General features: G+C 36.1%; 1 protein-coding gene across 1 annotated transcript in view; it reads left to right on the forward strand.

The window, feature by feature from the left end:
• Positions 1-21,504, forward strand: part of SYCP2 (synaptonemal complex protein 2) — an 81,088-nt gene that overhangs the window by 42,129 nt on the left and 17,455 nt on the right. Inside the window, 11 exon segments of the mRNA XM_032387645.1 lie at positions 125-273; positions 1,435-1,509; positions 1,945-2,091; positions 5,092-5,191; positions 6,280-6,437; positions 8,244-8,313; positions 8,610-8,667; positions 9,207-9,340; positions 9,486-9,925; positions 18,507-18,634; positions 19,407-19,443. Of these exon segments, the coding sequence (XP_032243536.1) occupies positions 125-273; positions 1,435-1,509; positions 1,945-2,091; positions 5,092-5,191; positions 6,280-6,437; positions 8,244-8,313; positions 8,610-8,667; positions 9,207-9,340; positions 9,486-9,925; positions 18,507-18,634; positions 19,407-19,443 (1,496 nt within the window).

Below are 21,504 nucleotides of genomic sequence, written 5' to 3' on the forward strand. Positions count from 1 at the left end.
CTAAAAGTTAATGTTATTTCACTTCAATTTAATTAATATGCTTCATGGCTTATTTATAACATACCTAGAGAGTAGTATCATAGAAATGAATATAAACTAATCGGTGTGATTTGTTTGTATACAGTGAGAGAATCGAAGAAGCTGCTGACCATAATTCTGAAAAACATAGTAAAAATTAGTAAAAGAGAAGGGAAAGAATTGCTTTTGTATTTTGATGCATCATTAGAAATCACTAGTGTGACACAAAAAATTTTTGGTGCACATAAATATAGGGTAAGTGTTTAAATTCTTTTCAACATTTATTTTCATAAGATTCTTTTTAATATTTATTTTCATAATTATGGAAACTTTCGGTTACCTGGGGCTGTAAGTTTCATTTTTTTTCCTAGAATTCTTAAAATGACATGTTGATTTTTAGTTCTTTAAATTTTTATTGTGGAATAGCCATCACATTGTAGGCCATATCCTTGAGACACCTGTTAGAATCTCAGATGACAAAATAAGCTGCAGTATTCAAAATATTTAATGAATTCCTGCTAGGTGTTTAAAAAGTGAATTAAGACAAGACCATGTTTTTAAGATATTAGACAGTGTTTGTGAGAATTACAGAATCTACCTCAGAAGAAGTAAATAAGGGGCAGGTATAGAAGTTGAGAAAAGAGAATACTCATTAAGAGTCTGATATGAAGGAAAGGCTGTTCAGATGGGACTTGAAATGGCCTTGGAAATCGATGGGTGAAATTTAGAGAAGATGCATTCTAGGACTGTGGAAGACATGATGAGTCAGTAAGGTGACGATTCATGTTAAGTTTCAGGGAGCTACTCTGTTGACAAGCTTGGATAGCGCATGTCGTAGTCTGTTCAGGCTGCTGGAGCGCGAATACCGTAGACGGGGTGGCTGAAAATGACAAACCTCCTTTCTTTCCGTCTGTTCTGTCATTTCTTTTTCTCTCCCTCCCCATTCACTTCCATCTGTCTCTCCTAGCTCTGGAGGCTAGGTGGCTATGACTGGCACCAGCAGACATATTTTCTGTCGAGGCCCCGCTTCCTGTTTCACAGTGGCTGTCTTTTCACTGTGTCCTCACATGCCAGAAGGGGTCAGGGAGTCCTTTGGGGTCTCATTTTATAGGGGCACTGATCATATTCACAAGGACCCTGCCCTGATGAAGCAGTCACCTGCCAGAGGCCCCGCCTCCTAACACCATCACCTTGGGGGTAGGTTTCAATATATGAATTTGGGGGACACATTCAGTTCATAGCAGTGCAGAAGATTTATGGTGAAGAAAAATAGAGACTGTGTGTGGAGAAGGGTATTTATATATACAAAATAATGATTTGAGATAATTTGGGAGTTTTGAAAGGAAATGCAGGAAATACATTAACATGGAAAGAACTGGGAGAAAATGACATCACTTTGAATTAATTTAATTTTAGGAATTTACCAGAAAACAAGGTATTTCGGTTGCCAAAACATCTGTGCATATACTTTTTGATGCAAGTGGATCACAGGTATGTGTCTGAGTTACTTGATTTTTATCACTGAGCTAAGTTGAACCCTAAATAATTGCACAGCATTATGTTGGACGGTGAATATATAAAAAATGAATTGTCTCAACATATAGTGCCCCACTAAGGTATATGATTTTTTAAAAGTGTTATTAAAGATCATTTACTTTAGTACAGAAGATAGTTATTAATATCATTTTGGTAACTTTAAAAATTAGGCATATATGTCCTGCCACTGATGCCAAGCTTGTTTTATGTCTATGGACGTTTGAAAATGTGGGTGTTTTTTGTTGGGTCACTTTGACTAAGTACATAGAAAACAAAGAATTGACTTTTCTAAGTGTGGGATGAATGGGTGCTTTACTAAGACATCCATTGATTTTTGAGAACTTCCTGTGGTTTGCAGTTTGAAATACTTTTCTCCACATTCTCCAACAGATTCTAGTGCCAGAAAGTCAAGTCTCACCCACCGAAGAGGAACTCACTACTTTGAAAGAAAAACCTAACTCCCAAAAGGAATTTGCTAAACCTCCGAAATATATCAAAAACTGTAATCAAGGAGACAGAAAGAATAGTCAGCTTGAGGTAAATATGGTGTCAAAATAGTTGTTGATAGGGGCGCCTGGGTGGCTGTCGTTCGTTAAGCGTCTGCCTTTGGCTCAGGTCATGATCCCAGGGTCCTGGGATTGAGCCCCGCATCGGGCTCCCTGCTTAGCGGGAAGTCTGCTTCTCCCTCTCCTGCTCCCCCACTTATGTTCCCTCTCTCGCTGTGTCTCTGTCAAATAAATAAGTAAAATCTTAAAAAAAAAAATAGTTTTTTATAAAACAGCATAGATTAAATCATTGCTACATATAATTACAGAAAAAAAGCATCTAGAATTTACCTTAATGGCCTTCATCAATAACATTCAGAGTATTCCCCCTGCCTTTTACAAATGCAAACAAAAGATAGTATTTTAGCAATTGTGTTAGTGTAGGGGTAAGAGGGTTAAGTAAGACAAGGTATACTATACACTTGTAAATTCCAAGTTAGAAATATGTAAGAAAGTACCACTTGTTACATTTATCCTGTCTATTTTTGCTTTTGGCTGTTATGTAGAATGCAAATCTATAATGTAACGTTCTCTTTATTTGCATAAGGAAAGAAAGCTAAGTATTAAGTACTTTTTCCTCCTCCTCCTGCTGGTGGAGGCTCTCCTCTAGGCCATATTCAGCAGAACCAGTTCTCAGCCTCCTTGTCTTGTTGTGACACTTGACATTGCTAACAGCCTTGTCTTTCTTAATGTCCTCACCTTCTTTGATTTCTGTTAGCCTTTTAGTTCTCTTCCTACTTCTGTTACTACATTAGAGATACTTTCTTTCCCCGCATCCTAAATGTAGATTTGCTCTGAAAGCCTGACTCAGCTTCTGAAACATCTCTATGCCTTCTCCCTGAAAGAGCTTCCTTCATGTGCATAGTTTAAGCTCTTGGAATATACCAGACGTCTCTTCACAGTGCTGCCGTGAAGTCTCCACTTACTCTTCGAATGTTTCCTTTTGTATGTCTCGTTTTCCTGATCTAACCTCAAACTTTTATCTTTTGCTTCAAATTTGTATCTGCCTCCATACTTCAGTAAAGCTACCATTAATTTTCTGATGGTATCCTGAATCCTGCCTCCTCTCCCCTGACGCCTAGGACCAAGGTACTAGTGATGGTTCCTTCACAGTACCTCGCACATCCTCCCCTCCTCATTCCCTTCGCCCTTACTCATTTTAGTACACCCAGCTCAGTACAGCAGCCTCCTCATTGGCCTTTGACTCTGTGAGCTACCCCATGTGGTGTTCCTTCCCCTGGTTTTTCTTAATCCCAGAGTCCCTGTTGCATTCTGCTCAGAAAGTTGTGGGATCTCTGTGTTTATCTTCCTGCATCGAAATTTTAACTCAATTCTGAGACCTACAAGTTCATTTTACTCTACATACTGACCACGTTAGTAAGGTTAACTGCTTTCCTGCCTCTTTTTATGTCACACTAATTCTTGCCTCTATACCTTCATTCATGTTGTTTGTCCTTTTTTTTTTTTTTTTTTTTTTACCTTCCCTCATTTAAAGTGCCCTTAGAGTTGCAAGTCTTGATTAATTTTCACTTTTCTTCATGGACCTTTTCCTGTTTTACTTTTTACTAATATCTCACCTTTAGGCAACTTTAACTCTCACAGGCTCTTCCGTACATTTTTTCATGTTGATGTTACTCACTGTTTTTTCCCCATTAGTCTTGTGTCCTTCGTTAAATGAAAAATGCCATCTTCTGTTTTCCTTGGACAATTAAATTATAAAAGCCATTTTCTATGTTTTTATATCAGGGTCATAACACGAGTACTTATTTAAAATGCTAATTCTTAGGGCCCCCCCTACCTTAAATTTATTGTCATAAACTCTAGAAGTAAAAATCTCTAAGAAACAGTGCACTGTTATTAAATACCACTGTGTTTTTGTTAAGGATTGACTGAAGCATTTATATGAATAGGTAACTTCCCAGGTCCCATTCACTATGCCACTAGGAACTGTCTTTTCTTGAAGAATCCATTGGTTCAGTAGTTCGTTTTCTGGTTAATCGTAGAATTCCTCCTTTTCCTCTCCTTTCCACCCTTCCTCCACACCCTGTTTACAGAACTATTAAAAACTCCTGCAGTATTTTTTTCTTAGTCTTAGGGGCAGGTGCCTTTTGAAAACCAGATCTCCTTTGCATCTTTACAGTTTGTCACCATCTGCTCCGTTCCATGGCATCCTCTGAAACTCCTTCCCGCCTCTGTTCAGTGACTCTAGGATGAAGTTAGAAAATGCACATCTTTACTGGAACCACTGGCTGTGGTGCCGCTGAGGCTCTGAATTCCTATAGCTACTTTTTACTCCAAAGCTACTTTAGTCCTCACAGAATATTAATATTCTGTTTTTAAAAATGTGTGAAAGTTTTGAAGAATTCTAAACATTATGAAAGCATTCACAAACAAATGTATATAAATTTACATAACTATGTATCCAAATATCATACACTGAAATAGAATAAGAAACTGAGCCATTGGTTATAGATACACTCAGTATCAATAAAATATTTTCAGCTAGTATATAAGGTGCTATATTTCATATGTATGGGTATTCTAGAAATACTTTTTAAAACAAGTTTTGGCTACCTATTCAATACTAAATATTAGGGTAAAACCGTTCAAGTCAGCCTAAAACACAGAAATTTTTGGTTATCATGTTGTTTATAAAATACCGTATATCAGGGCACCTGGGTGGCACAGTTGGTTGAGCATCCAACTCTTGGTTTTGGCCCAGGTCATGATCTCAAGATCCTGGGTTTGAGCCCCATGTGGTGCTCTGTGCTCAGCACGGAGTCTCCTTGTTCCTTTCTCTCTGCTCTACCCCCTGCTTGTGCTTTCTCTCTTGCTCTCTCCATCTATCTCTGAAGTGAATAAATAAAATCTTTTAAAGAAGTACCATATGTCTTTTGTGTGTAGTCAAGGTAAAATGCTATGGATAAAATTACAAAATATTTAATTTCAAAACAGAATGTGTGTTTACTGTGGCTGCTTCTTGTGGTTTCAGATAATTACTCCTAGCAAAAGAAAAATGTCTGAAGCATCAATGATTGTTCCTGGTACAGACAGATACACTGTGAGAAGTCCAATACTTTTAATCAACACATGTAAGTTTTATAGTCTTAAAAGACCTTTAATAAATAAATAAATTTTTAAAATCAACATTTTTTAATTCAGAGATATTCTGGGCATAATTTACGTAGAGGATAAGTTGGGGATATAGAAATTATAGAATTTAGGGGCGCCTGGGTGGCTCAGTTGGTTAAGCGACTGCCTTCGGCTCAGGTCATGATCCTGGAGTCCCGGGATCGAGTCCCGCATCGGGCTCCCTGCTCAGCGGGGAGTCTGCTTCTCCCTCTGACCCTCTTCCCTCTCGTGCTTTCTGTCTCTCATTCTCTCTCTCTCAAATAAATAAATAAAAAAAATCCTTTAAAAAAAAAAAGAAAGAAATTATAGAATTTATTAAGATATGAACCACAAATGTCTTCTAATTGTCAAGAAATTTCAAATTTCTAAGAAAGGTATATTGGTTATTAACATGTAAACATTATTCAAAGTATTAATACCCAGCATTAATAACTTATTGTAATTTGAGTGTCAGCTGTAACATAGTGGATAAAACATTGAATTAATCAGGATGCTTGGGCTTATTTCCCTACCCCCAGGTGTGTACTTTGTACAGATTATCCTCCAGCTAAGTTTAGAACCGGTTTTCTTTTTATAAAATGGAACTAAAGTGTCTATCTCATCAAGGTGTTTAGAAGACTAAATAAAAATCATTCACTCAATGAGAAATATTATGAAACATTTAGACAGTGCCTGGTACATACTAAGGACTAAATACAAATAAAAAAATAATGCTACATACTAGCTGCTATAAAGCACAGTCTTATTTAGTATATATGACAATTTAATAGTGACCTTCTGTTCCCAAAATCCAATTGCCTACTGGATAGTTACTTAATGTCCAGTAGGCTTCACAATAAATTCATCTTTCCACCCTCTCTGCCAGTTTTTTGTCTCTTTCTTACCTTGGTAAATGGCATCTGTATACTTTATTCATCTAAACCAGAAACCTGGGACCCATCCTAGCACCTCCCTTTTTTACCTTCCTCATCTAAAAAGTACCTCGATAATAGCAATATGTAATTTTAGAAGCCCTATAAATATTACAGTCCTTTGTCCTCCTTTTTAGCAACACCACGAAGAGGAAGAATTAAACCACCACTGCAAATGATGAGTTCTGCAGAAAAACCTGATACACCTAAAACATCAGAAAGTGGAGTGGATAATGCTGTATTTCTTATATCTAGACCATCTGAAGGAAGAAATAGTGGAGATAATACAGACAAAGTAATTTTATTTTGAAAACATTTTTAAAAATTAATTTTATCAATCTATTGTAGAAATACATATTGAGCTAACTTCTTTTGCAAGCAGTGAGGGCCTCACTTTGTTTAAAGTACCATCACGCGCGCACACACACACACACACACACACATATATACATACATGTGTACATGTATGATTCATTGTTTTTGAAAGTCAGTTCCTTCTGACAGGACCTACTTACTGTGCTAACAGTAAAATTGAGGAATATCCCTTCAGTATAACTCTGATTTATGTATTCAGTAGGAGAAATGGACTTGCCATCATTCTTTAGTTTATTATACAAGTTAGTGTCTGCTAGAAATGTAAGATACACATGGACTCTGTCCTTAAGTATCTCAAAGTCTAGTGTGGAAATTAAATAAATTAATAAGATAATTATAATATTGTATAGATGTTCTCAGATTGTACCTATAAGATGCAGTAGGAACCTAGTGGGGGGCAGGTGCCTAACCCCAGAGCTGGGGGGGAGAGTGAAGATCAGGAGGTGCTCCTTCAGGAGGTGGAGAGTGAGCTGGTTTTTGAAGGGTCAATAAAGGTTAGTCAAATGGACATCAAGGAGAAGGGCATTCATTCCAGGTAGTTGAAGGGACAGAACAGAGAATAGCTGAGAGAAAGTTATTTCTTTGTGAGGCGAGGTAGTCAGAGATACAGATAAGTAAGTTTGTTGATGAGAAATGCCTAACAGCTTTTGTTGTCATTGAAGTATGGGGTGAACATGGTGAATTTGTCTTGGCGATATGCTGAAGTAGAGGGCTCAAGGGTGTAAAGACTTGAAACAGTTACTAAGATAATGGGGAGGGTAAGTGAAGGATAATGAAGAGTAAGTAAAGCTGTTAGGTTGAAGGCCCTTTCAATTTAAGACTGTGAATTTTATGTGTCATTTTTCTCCAACAAAGCACAGTAAAAAGGAATAGGTGGTGGATTTTTAAAAAATGGTTATGTGGCCAAAGGATGAATGGTGCAAGAGTTGAAGATACTCGGAAAAAAAGTCAAAAGTAATTGTTCAAATTAATCAGCTGAGTGTTCCTTTATTAGGGTGCTGTTTTTCAGTGGTGTGGTGTGGTCCTGAGTGTGGTAGGATGGTGGGCATCCCAGACCTGGGCTTGCTTGTTCCAGTCAGGGGAACCCTTCTGTCATTGTGACAGCCAACACGTATCTGCATGCTTTCCTACTGCTCCTGTCCTGGGATGGAGAACTGCCTGCTAGACCAAGTAGTGAAGACAGCCAGCATGAGGCACTGCGTCTTAGCCCGGAGGGCGTGTGTTTCTGAGTGATGGCAGATTGTTATCAGATCTGTGGCTATGAAAAGAGGGAACCTTGGTGGAGGCAAGAAGTTACCTGTTCAGTGGCCACAACTTTACAGAATCCTTTAATATTCTAGAGTTTCCAACTCTTGTGTGTATGTTAGCAAAAAGACAGAATAAATGCAGGCTGTGAGACCAGCTGCAGTAGGAGATGTGCCACGGTGATTCTAGAAATTGTCAGTTACAGATGAGAATGGAATTATTGTACTAGCTGTGGATGAGAGCAGAAAGTTTGTAGGCTCTTCTGCCTTGTCTGTAATGACAATTATTTTCTTATGTTTTAGAATAAGTAGCATTCTGGAGTGGGCATAACCTTTATGAAACAATAGAAATACTATCCAACTTTTAATAGCAAGGCAAATTATTTTAAAGGCTTTAAACTTTAATACTCTGACTTTTAAGAGTTGTTTTCATGTAATGCCTTGATTTAAATTCACATTACCATGTCTCCTCTGTGTTATAGCATATCGAAATGGCTAAAGTTGTAAAGAAGACAGAAAATAAGGTTGTTGAATTCCCAAACCAAAATATGGGTAAGTACTTTTTTGGTTTAATTTCACCTTCTCTTTTAAAAAATGTATACACTTCATATTTCCCTTTAACTCCACTGGCTTTCATTGATTTGAAAAAGAAAGATTTAGAATGAATGCATTTGGCTTTATGAAAGGAACTTAGAGGTTACAAGGAAATATAATACAATCTCTATTTCCAAGAAGATCAATCTCTGTATCCTAATAATGTGAATCTTGATCAACTTCTATACCAACTCCCATTTTACCCTGCCAACTGCACAAAAAATTGAAAATGCCATAATTTTTATTTTATTTAGATGACCTGCAGGATATTGTTCCAGATTCCCAGGCAGTGGAGAAAATAGATAAACCTGTGTAAGTATGAACAAAACCATCAAATAAGTTAGTATATATTAATGTTGTTTTTATATAAATGTAATACATTTAAAAGAAAAGGCTTTTATATTCTTAGAATGTAGTATTGGCTCTCACAGTAATCAGCTCAAGTATTACTATGATTGCACAATGGGGAATAGTCTGTGTTTTTTTCATAGCCACCAACATTACTCTTTTCCAAATTGAGAGACTTAAAATGAGATTTTTAAAATAATAAAGTATGAATGTGAAGAAATTTAACCTAGTTTAAATACACAGTAGAACATGTAAGATATGTGAGATATATTTAAGTAGATATCAAATAATAGCAATAATGGAATTTTTTAATAATAGTTTTTAATCTGATCAGTTAAATAGTAAGTTTTAACTTTCCTAATGACTTACCAAAATATTTTCATACTTGACTAATGAACTGCTATCAATAAACATTGACTAAACAAAAAAAAAAATCAAGGTCTCATGTCAGAGTCATAGGCTAATGTTTTGTAATACATTAAGCAAGTTATTTTATTTTCCAGGTTACGTGGTGTTTTGGACAACATCTGTGGGAAAAAAATGCCCTCCAAATGGTCCTGTTGGACTCCTGTAACAAATATTAATCTATGTAATAACCAAAGAGCAGATACTTCATCAGGAGACATATTCAATCAAGGTGAAACATTGTTTTCTCTGTATACAATAGTAGCTCAGGGAAATACTCATTTCTTGCAATGTCTAATAAATATCTTTGATTTTAACAAATTTATGTATTACCAGTTTATTAATTTAATAAGGATTGGTTTTTATTTTTCCATTAGATGTTACTGTGAACAAAAAACTTAGGAAACAAAAATCATCCTCTTCAATATCTGAGGATAATTCTGAAGAAACAGAAAAGGTGCAATATAAGAAAAAAACAATGCAGCATAACAAAATAGAGAAAGCAGAAGTAGGAGTGTGCAAAAGAGACACTCAGCAACGACTAAATCATGCTAAACATTCGGAGCAGAAAAATACTGAAAATACCAAGCAAAGTGATTGGCATATTGAATCTGAAACTACTTTTAAGTCCGTTCTTCTAAATAAGAGAGTTGAAGAATCTCTGATCTATAGGAAGAAATACATACTGTCAAAAGATGTGAATACTGCTATTTGTGATAAAAGCCCTTCTCCTAGAAAAAATGTGAAAAGTCATAGAAAAGCAGGGAGAAGATTAACATCGGAACTTAATTCCTGGGATTTGAAACAAAAAAAAATGGTGAGCTTTCAGTGTGTTTGGTTTCTGCATACCTATAATATGCCTACCTAATGGCATAAGACAGTGAAGGAAGCTTGATGGATTGCTGCAGATTTAACATTTGTGAGACCTTGTTCTTTAATTCAAGTCTCCAGTCTGAGAGTGAGTGCCTCCTGAACTCTCTCACCTCATCCTAGTCCCTGTTCCCCCACCCCCGAACCAGTGCAGGGCAGGTGTGTAAATAGGTGTGGTGTGAATGCACCCTGCAGCTCCTTGTGTCCTCCTGATGGTTTTCTTCCACTCTGTCCGGCAGATGCTTTGAGCACGTATATAGAACTGTCTGAACCTCTCGTACAGTGCTTACCTTTCTTCTAATAAATGGTTATTTGTGTCTTATTTTTCTCCTTGTTATAGCCTATTAGAGTGTAAAGACTATGTTTATTCATCATTTGTTTTCCTGCATGGCCTAGCTCAGTTCTGCGCATAGTAGCATCTGAAACCATTTCTTGGATTATTGCATTAGAGTTTGACAGGTTTTTTCAAAGAAAAGGAAAAGATGTAGGCGGAGTGCAGGAGACTGTCTTCTGCTGTCCTGTTGCTCATCCCTGTTGGAGTCTTTCCCTTTTCCTTCAGAGTAATCATCTGTAGGACATCTCTAGGACAGTTTTAGCTAGTCTGCACCATACTTTAGACCAAAAGTTTACTTTTTTTAGTAGTTACCATAAATTTTTTTTTGCCATTGCTATCAAGATGCAGATTAAGAAAACTTTTTAATTAGAATACATTCCACTGCCAATAATAGAATCTGTTTTTCACTCTTGCTTAGAAGATGCAGGTCTTATAGGCTTCTATTTTCATATATCTTCCAGAGTGGTATTAATACCTGGACATAGAGTTGATGTAAAATGTCCATGTATTGGAGCATCTCTATATGCAAATGAAAAACTTAATAGATAATTTGTAATTGTTGTTTATACTTAGACATTATTTCATTTGTCTTGACCATCCTTTTAATTCTGTCTTTAATCTGCAATTCACTTTCTGTGCCTGATTTGGCTACATTCTTCTTTAACCAAATTCTTTTGAGTCACTTTTTCTTGTTTCTTAGTATGCTATTTTTCCTTCTAGTCTTAGCTGCTATTTAGTTCTTCAGATGCAGGGGAAGTAAGTTCTTTTTGTCTGAATGCTGAATGTTCTTCAATTTTTATTTTAAACTGTTTCCTTTGGAATTTAGAATTATTCCCTGAGCTAGTCAGTGGTTTTTTTCCTGGGACCATGGAAACTGATCATCTCTTCTAAACTATGCTCTGATTTTTTAAAACCCAACTTCCTGTTTCCAGAAGTTCTCTTCAGTCTTTCATAGTGTTGCTCCCTGTGTTATTATACGGGACTTCCTGCCACTCACATGCATGATGACTCTCCTCTAAGGTAGTCATCTGATCCTGCTTCCTGTTCACTAGATTAACCCAGAGAAACAGAACCTCTGCAGCTCGGCGGCGATACAGATTTCCCAGGTTGGCTCCAATTATGCTGGAAGTTCTTAAATCATACACTCACTATTTTAGGGGAGGTTCATTTTTGCTACATTTTTTTTATTAAAATTTTTTTTTTTATTCATGTGACAGAGAAAAAGAGAGAGGGAATATGAGCAGGGGAGAGAGGCAGAGGGAGAGGGAGAAGCAAACTCCTCGCTGAGCCAGGAGCCTGATATGGGGCTTGATCCCAGGACCCTGAGATCATGCCCTGAGCTGAAGGCAGACGCTTAACCATCTGAGCCACCCAGGTGCCCCTATTTTTGCTACATTTTTATCAAGCCAAGTAAAGTAATCTCAAGAAGAGACAGTAAATAGTAACTTATGATCTACTACATATAAAAACATAAACTTAAAAATGATTAAAATAGGGCACCTGGATGGCTCAGTCTGTTAAGCATCTGACTCTTGATTTCCGCTCAGGTCATGATCTTAGGGTCATGAGATCAAGCCCTGCATTGGGCTCTGTGATGGGCGTGGAGCCTGCTTGAGATTTTCTCTCTCTTTCCCTCTCCCTCTGCCCCAACCCTCCCTACCCCCACTTTGACTTTCTTGCAAAAAAAAAAAAAAAAAGTAAATTTTTTGTTTCTATTGTATTTTACCATAATTTAAAAAAAAAATGCCTGATTCCCAGAAAAAGGTAAAACTAATGACTAGAATCAGGAGAGCTTATATCTTTAAGAGTATTGTGGGGAGTTTTCTCTTAGCCAAATTACCGAAAATTATGCAGATGATAATTGTTTGTAGTCCTTCCATTTTTAAAGTAATAGTATTTTTTACTTTTTTTTTTTTTTTAAGTAATCCCAACACCAAACGTGGGGCTCGAACTTATGATCCCGAGATCAAGAGTTGCACAATCCACTGACTGAGCCAGGCAGGCACCCTTAAAACAATAGTATTTTTTAGAGCAGTTTCAGGTGTACAAGTACACTGAGAGTTCCCATATCCCCTTCACCCACACCCTAGTTTCCCCATTATTAGCATCTTACATCAGTGGGTACATGGGTTACAAATTATGAACCAATATCAATACATTATTACTAACTAAAGTCTATAGGTTAGAATTCACCCTTTGTGTTGTATATTCTGTATGTTTTGATAGATGTATAGCAACAGGTATTTACTATTACATTATCATACATAATAGTTTTACTGCCCTAAAATTCCCCTGCGCTCCCTACCCCCTCACACTCCTGGCAATCACTGATCTTTTTACTGTCTCCATAGTTTTGCCTTTTCCAGAATGTCATAGAGTTGGAACCGTATAGTATGTAGTCTTTTCAGATTGGCTTCTTTCACTTAGCAATAGCAATGATGCTTACTCCATGTGTTTTCATGACTTAACAGCTCATTTCTTCTTAGTGCTGAATAATATTCCATGATATGTATGTACCAAGATTTGCTTAGATGTTCACCTATGGAAGGACATCTTAGCTGGTTTCTATGGTTTGACAGTTATGAATAAAGCTTCTGTAAACATTCATTTTGCAGGGTTTATGTGGACATAATCTTCCAGCTCATTTGGGAAAATACCAAGGAGCATGATTGCTGGATCATATGGTTAGAATGTGTTTAGTTTTGTAAGAAACTTCCTGTCTTCCAAAAGTGGAAGAAATGGCTGTACCATTTTTGCATTCTGAGCAACAGATGAGAGAATTCCTCTTGATCTATATCCTTGCCAATATCGGGTGTTGTCAGTGTCTTGGATCTTAGCTATTGTTATATGTGCTTAGTGGCATCTCATTTTAATTTGCAATTCCCTAATGACAAATGAATTTGAGCATCCTTTTATATTTTTATTTACCATCTGAATGTCATCTTTAGTGAGTTGTCTATTCAGATCTTTTGCTCATTTTTTAACTGGGTTCTTTGTTATTGTCGAATATTAACAGTTCTTTGTATAATTTAGATATAGGCATGCCATGTTTTATTGCACTTCATAGATACTGCGTGTTTTTATGAATTGAAGGTTTGTGGCAGCCCTGTATTGGGCAAATGTATTGGTGCCATTTTTCCAACAACATTTGCTAACTTTATGTCTCTGTCACATTTTGGTGATTTTCATAATATTTCAAAGTTTTTCATTATCTTTATATTAGTTATGGTGATCTGTAATCAGTGTTCTTTGATGTTATTATTGTAATTTTTTGAGGCACCGTGACTGCACCGATAGGATGGCAAACTTAATAAATGCGTGTTTTCTGACTGCTCCGCCACCTGGCAGTTCCCTCATCTCTCTTCCTCTCCTTAGGCCTCTCGGTTCCCTGAGACATAACAATATTGAGATTAGGCCAGTTAACAACCTTACAGGGGCCTCTAAGTGTTCAAGTGAAAGGAAGAGTCACACGTCTCTCAGTTTAAGTCAAAAATGATTAAGTTAATGAGGAAGGCATGCAGAAAGCTGATATAAGCAAAAACCTCGGCCTCTTGTGAAACAGCTTTATTAGTTCTGGAGGAAGTTTGAGTGGCCTGGATAGAAGCTCAAACCAGCCACAAAATTCTCTTAAGCCGAAGCCCACTTAAGAGCAAGGCCCTAACTCTCTTCAATTTTATGAAGGCTGAGAGAGGTAAAGAAGCTGCAGAAGAAAAGTCTGAAGCTAGCAGAGACTGGTTCATGTAGTTTAGGGAAAGAAGCCATCTCCATAACATAAAAATGCAAGGTGAAGCAGCAAGTTATCCAGATGATCTAGCTAAGATAATTAATGAAGGTGGCTACACTAAAGAGATTTTCAATGTAGGCAAGACAGCCATATATTGGAAGAAGACGCCATCTAGGACTTTCATAGCTAGAGATAAGTCAGTGCCTGGCATCAGAGCTTCAAAGGACAGGCTGACTCTCTTGTTAGGAGCTGATGCAGCTGGTGACTGTAAGTTAGAGCCAGTGCTCATTAACCATTCTGAAAATCCTAGGGGCCTTAAGAATTATGCTAAATCTACTCTGCCAGTGCTTTATAAATGAAACAGCAAAGCCTGTGTGACAGCACATCTGTTTACAACATGGTTTGCTGAATATTTTAAGCCCACTGTTGAGATCTGCTCAGAAAAAAAGATTCATTTTTAAAATATTACTTCTGACTGACAGTGCACCTGGTCATTCAAGAGCTTTGATGGAGATATGCAGGGAAATTAATGTTTTCATACCTCCTAACATAACATCCCTTCTGCAGCCCATGGATCAAAGGGTAATTTTTACTTTCAAGTCTTACTTTTTAAGAAATACATATCATAAAGCTCTAGCTGCCATAGATAGTGATTCCTCTGATAGAGCTGGGCAAACTAAATTGAAAGCCTCTGGAAAGGATTCACCATTCTAGATACCATTAAGAACATTTGTGAATGGGGCACCCAGCTGACTCATTTGGTTAAGCATCCGACTCTGATTTTGGCTCAGGTCATGATCTGAGGGTCATGAGGTTGAGCCCCGTGTCGGGCTTCACGCTGGGCGTGGAGCCTTACTTAGGATTCTCTCTCCCTTCTCCCCCGCCCAAAAAAAACCTTAGTGATTCATGGAAAGAGGTCAAAATATCAACATCAGCAGGAGTTTGGAAGAGTTGATTCCAACCCTCATGGATGACTTTGATGGGTTCAAGACTTCAGTGGAGGAAGTAGCTGCAGATGTGGTGGAAACAACGGGAGAACTAGAATTAGAAGTGGAGCCTGAAGATGGGACTGAATTGCTGTGATCTCATGATAAAACTTTAATGGATGAGGAATTGCTTCTTATGGATGAGCAAAGACCATGGTTTCTTGAGATGGAATCTACTCATGGTGGAGACGCTGTGAAGATTGACAACAAAGAATTTAGAATATTACATAAAGTTAGTTGATAAACATAGGCAGGGTTTGAAAGGCTTGACTTCAATTTTGAAAGAAGTTCTGCTGTGGGTAAAATGCTATCAAACAGCATTGCATGCTACACAGAAATCACTCATGAAAGGAAAAGTCAGTCAATGGTGGCAAATTTCATTGTTGTCGTATTGTAAGAAATTGCCACAGCCACCCCAGCCTTCAACCACCACCACCCTGACCAGTCAGCAGGCATCAACATTGAGGCAAGACCCTCTACCAGAAAAAAGATTACAATTTGCTAAAACTCAAATGATTAGCATTTTTTAGCATTAAAGTATTTTTTAATTAAGGTATGTACTTTTTTTTAAGACATGATGCTATTGTACATTTAGCGGACTACAGTATAGAGTAAGCGTAACTTTTATATGTGCTGGGAAACTGAGTTCATTTGACTCACTTTAATGCATTATTTGCTTTATCACTGTGTTCTAGAACCAAAACCACAGGATCTCTGCAGTATGTCTGTACAAGTCCTTTGTCAGATATGTGTTTTACAAAAAGTTTCTGTCTATGGCTCGTCTTTTTATTTTTGAAACAGTGGCTTTCACAGAACATAAGTTTTTAATTTTAATGAAGTTCTACTTCTCAATTTTGTCTTTCATAGATTGTGCTTTTGGTGTTATACATAAAAAGGCATTGCCAAACCCAAAGTCAACCTAGGATTTTCTCCTCTGTTATCTTCGAGGAGTTTTATAGTTTGCATTTTACTTTTAGGTTTATGATCCCTTTTGAGTTAATTTTTGTGAAGGGTGTAATTTCTGTGTCTAGATTTGTTTTTTGTTTTTTTTGTTGTTTTTTAGCATGTGGATGTCCAGTCATTCCATCATCATTTGTTGAAAAGACTGTCCTTTCTCCATTGCATTGCTTTTGCTTCTTTGTCAAAGATCAGTTGACTATATAAATGAGGGTATTTCTGGGCTTTCTGTTTGCTCTCTGTTTTGTTTTATTACTCTATTTGTCTATTTCACCAATACCACTTTATATTGATTATTGTATCTTTACAGTAAGTCTTAAAGTATGGTAGTGTCAATCTTCCAACTTTGTTCTTCAATACCATATTGGCTATTCTCGTCTTGCTTCTCCATATACACTGTGCAATCATTCTGTTGATATCTGCAAAATAACTTGCTGAGATTTTGATTAGGATTACATTGACTCTGTAGTTCAAGTTGGGAAGAACTGACATCTTGACAATATTAAGCTTCCTATCAATGAATGTGGAATTTCCTTCCGTTTATTTAGTCTTTGATTTTCTTCATTAGTCATGTATAGATCTTGTACATGTTTTGTTAGATTTATACCTAAGTATTTCATTTTGGGGAGTACTAATGTAAATGGAATATAATTTCAAACTCTGGTTGTTCATTACTAGCTTATGAGAAAGCAATCAACTTTTGTACATTAACCTTATATCCTTCAGCAGTGCTATCACATTTGCTTATTTTAGTTCCAGGAGTATTTTTGTTAATTTTTTGAGATTTTTTTCTACATAAACAATGATGTCATCTGCGAACAAAGACAGTTTCATTTTTTCCCATTCTGTATTCCATTTATTTCCTTCTCTTGTCTTACTGCATTCATAGGACTTCCCAGTTTGATGTTGAATAGAAGTGGTGAGAGCCGGCATCTTTCCCTTGTTTCTGACGTTGGTGGGAAAACATGTAGTTTTTCTCCATTAAGTATGATGTTAGCTGTAATTTTGTTTTTTTGGAAGATGTTCTTTATCAAGCTGAAGACATTCCCTTCTATTCCTAGTTTTCTGAGAATTGTTATCATGAAAGGGTATTGGGTTTTGTCAAATGCATTTCTTATATCTATTGATACGATTATATGATTTTTCTTTAGCCTGTTGGTATGATACATTATGTTAATTGATTTTATTTTTTTTAAAGATTTTTTTTTAAAGATTTTATTTATTTATTTGACAGAGAGAGAGAGAGAAAGCACAAGTAGACACAGTGGCAGGCAGAGGGAGAGGGAGAAGCAGGCTCCCCGCCGAGCAGGGAGCCAGACATGGGGCTCAATCCCAGGACCCTGGGATCATGACCTGAGCCAAAGGCAGACGCTTAACGACTGAGCCACCCAGGCGCCCCATGTTAATTGATTTTTAAATGTTGAATCAGACTTTCATACCTTGAATAAATACCATTTAGTTGTGGTATATAATTCTTTTTAAACATTATTGAATACAATTTGCTAATATTTTGTTGATTTTTTTATCTATGTTCATGAGAGATAGTGGTCTGTAAGGTCTATTTCCTATCTTGTATTATCTTTGATTTTGGTGTAAAGATGATACTAGCTTCATTTAATGAGTTAGGAAGTATTCCCTCTGATTCTATCTTCTGGATGATTGTGGAAAATTGGTATAATTCTTCCTTAAGTATTTGATAGAACTCACCCGTAAACCCATCTGGGGCCTGGTGCTTGCTGTTTTAGAAGGTATTAATTAGGGATGCCTGGGTGGCTCAGTCAGTTAAGCAGCTGCCTTTGGCTCAGGTCATGATCCCAGGACCCTGGGATTGAGTCCTGCGTCAGGCTCCTTGCTCAGCAGGGAGCCTGCTTCTCCCTCTGCCTGACGCTCCCCCTGCTTGTGTGCTCTCTCTCTCTCTCTGACAAATAAATAAAATCTTAAAAAAAAAAGGTATTAATTATTGATTCAATTTAATAGATATAGTCCTATTCAGATGATCTATTTCTCCTTGTATGAGTTCTGGTAGATTTTACCTTTCAAGGAATTGGCCCATTTGATTTAGGTTATCAAATTTGTGGGCAAAGAGTTGTTCATAATATTCCTTTATTAACCTTTTAATGTCTATAAGAGTGACAGCCTCTAGTTCATTTCTGATAGTAGTAATTTCTGTCTTTTCTCTCTCTCTCTCTCTTTTTTTCCCTTAGCTAACCTAGCTAGAGATGTATTGATTTTATTGATCTTTTCAAAGAACCAGATTTTAGTTTCCTTCAGTTTTTAATACGATTTTTTTTCCCATGGATAGAAATTTTTATTTTGTTCTCTACAGAGCACTCTGCACCATTCTGTAAACTGTTAAATCTTATCCTGTTGTTTAATGCCTAACAAAGCCCAGACTTCCTAAATAATTTCTTACCTCCTTTATTTCTCTTTGTAGTTATATATAGAACCAGATTTTTCTTAAATGTTCCTTTATTTTCCTTTGAAGGATTACTGGTAGAGCTTTAAAGTAACTTATAAATTGTTTCAGAGAGGAAAGTCAAAAGAGAAAGGATTTACTGATGCAGCAGAATCCTTGATAAACCAAATTAATAAGAGGTATAAACCAAAGGATGACATAAAGTCTACAAGAAAATTCAAGGAGTCTTTGATTGACAGGTATGTTCTTAAATTTTAGACATAATTTTTTTTCTGACATACAACTAAATTATTTTACACCATTTTAAGAAGGTTAGTTTTGAACATGTTCAAGTAATACAACTTTCCAGTAGAAAACACCTAGTTATTTACTTTTAAAAATAGTAGCTGTTTAAATTATACAGGAAGGGAACTGACTTTGAAATTAGTCATTGTAGTAGGTGATTATTACATTTTATAAAGTATCAAAAATACCATATTGATACAGCATACCATTTCATAAATAAATCTTTAGGATATAGACATTTTAGGATTTTATTTATTGAGCCTAGTGATGAGTAAAACTAAATATATTTAAATATATTGCTTAATGAAACATGAAATTTAAATGAGCTGAAATGAGTTACTTTTATATAGTAAATATGTATTTTTTCGTTGGCAGTCTTTCTGAAGGTTCTTTTCTTATTTCAAAATGTTTCTTTACAGGTTGACTGGTGGTTAATTCATATTTAAATTAATTCTGGCCTTATGATAAGACACAAAACAATTTCTCCCAGCAGAACCATTCATTTCCAATTGCTTGGCACCTCCTACTGCATGAATGATTCAGCTTATTAACAGTTAGTGTTGCTATTTGCTACAAGTGAAGTTGCAAAAATATTTATATTTATATTTATAGCATATTCAATGTAAACTTAGTGACCCAAATGTCTTACCTTATATAAAAAGGCTTTTATGAAGAATATTCTGATACTGAATTGCTTTTTTAATTTTGACAAAACCTTTCTTATAGTGGTTTTTCAAACAAATCTGATCTACAGCTCAGTAAGGTAGGTTTCATTTATTTAACTACACCAAATGTATAGTCAAACTCTATATATTTGACTGTAAACATAAAATAGAATCACAGTATAGGGTGGAATTAGTGTTTTCAGCATGTTGATAAATGGATAAACAACCGACAAGTTTAGTGGCAACTACTCAAAATAGTCCTCTTTCTGTTCGGCTTTTCAAAAAGAAATGTTTGTTTTCCATATGTGAGTGTGATCTTTTCATTTTCTGGTACCTGATTCAATAAATCTTTATCTTCATTTTTTTTTCCCCTAGTTAATCCCATCTCTTCTGACAATAAGATCCTTAAGTCTCTGTTTTTTGTTTAAAAAAAAAATTACTATTCAGGCTTAAAATACCAATTATCTTTGATTTCTTCTTCACAATTTCTATCCATTTTAATTTCAAGTTTTGAGGTTCACCTTCTGTATGTTCCTCTTAAATCTCCCCTCTGCTGCCTATGCAACTCCTTTTTCCTAGTTTGAGTTCTAATTTCTCGTCCCTAGATTATTGCAATAGCCTTTATGTAATTCTTTTTGCCTCTAGTATTTCTCTTGCCAACCTGTCATTCTATTCAGTACGAGCTTTTTTTCTTTTTAAAGCTCCAGTCAGGCCATTCTCTTGTTCCAATTCCTTCTTTGGTCCCTGTTGCTTACTAAGTGGAGACTCAGGCTGGCTTTCTAGTCCCTTTGAAAAGTCCATCTTTATTTCCTGGTATTAGCTCCCTATGCAGGTCTCCTTTCACTGAAGCAGAAGAACTTGAGATTCCCTGAAGTGTCTTTTCCAAGTGTTTATTCTCTTTTTCTTCCCCTCTTGAGAAAAAAATTTGAACTGAGTCAGCATGCTCTCACACTCTTTTCTGGTCATCAAAACTTGATTCCTCCTTGCAAGTCTTGCTTCAGAGTCTGCCTTCTTTTTAAAAACTTCCAAGGTGTCCTGACTCAAAATCCAAATGGGCAAGAATTCTGAATCTACACACCCGATTTCTTTGTACCATTTTTTGATATTTTACTCACTGTTGCAGTTCTTTTTATCTTTCCTGTGTCTTCTATTAGCATGTTTCTGCTTAGAATCATCTTTGTATCCTGTATAACACTTTTGCTCCCTTTGGTATCCTTTTTAATATTTTGGCTTATTTTTGGTGTCTTCTGTAATACCTAACACATGCTAACACACAAGAGATGAATTGAACAGGTGTATGTAAATGCTGGTAAAAATCCTATTGGAAAAGATAACGGAGATAAGTGATCAGAGGAATAATATATTAAGGGATAAACTTTGAAATAATACAAATAATTATATATAAAACAGCCAAAATACATAATAAAATTTAATATGAATAACTAAAATGAATAGTTTTAATATTTCCAACTTACTAGACTTCAGAGTATTTCTGTTCAGTAATCAATCATTTAGTGATATTAATAGTGATTTTACATAAACCTTAGTCTCTCCCAAAGTTTTTCTATTTACGACTTTAAAGCAAATGAGTCTGGGAAGAAAAGAAACGTGCTTGTTGTGTGATTCTAAAATCACTAAGGTTCAGCTTGTAGGATAGCATTTACCTATGTACAGGAGTGTCAGTGCAAATAAAGATGTAATTTACAGTACTTTCAATTATGCTCTTAGATTTTATATTTTATATTTAATTTATATTTTACATTTAATTTTATATTTACATTTTATATTTAATTTTATATTTTATATTTACATTTTATATTTGATTTACAGTACTTTCAGTTATGCTCTTAGTACTTAAAGTCTTCAAAATTTTTATAGGTGTGGATGTTTAATACTTTTATTCAGTTTACATTAAGGAAATCGTTACAGGGGCGCCTGGGTGGCTCAGTTGGTTAAACCGCTGCCTTCGGCTCAGGTCATGATTCCAGAGTCCTGGGATCGAGTCCTGCATCAGGCTCCCTGCTCGTGGGGAGCCTGCTTCCCCCTCTGCCTGCCGCTCCCCCTGCTTGTGCTCTTTCTCTCTTTCTCTCTTGCTATCTCTCTCTCTGTGTCAAATAAATAAATAAAATCTTTAAAAAAAAAAAAAAGGAAATCGTTAC

The sequence above is a fragment of the Phoca vitulina genome, unplaced genomic scaffold (assembly GCF_004348235.1).
Source record: "Phoca vitulina isolate PV1807 unplaced genomic scaffold, GSC_HSeal_1.0 scaffold50, whole genome shotgun sequence".
Classification (NCBI taxonomy): Eukaryota; Metazoa; Chordata; class Mammalia; order Carnivora; family Phocidae; genus Phoca; species Phoca vitulina.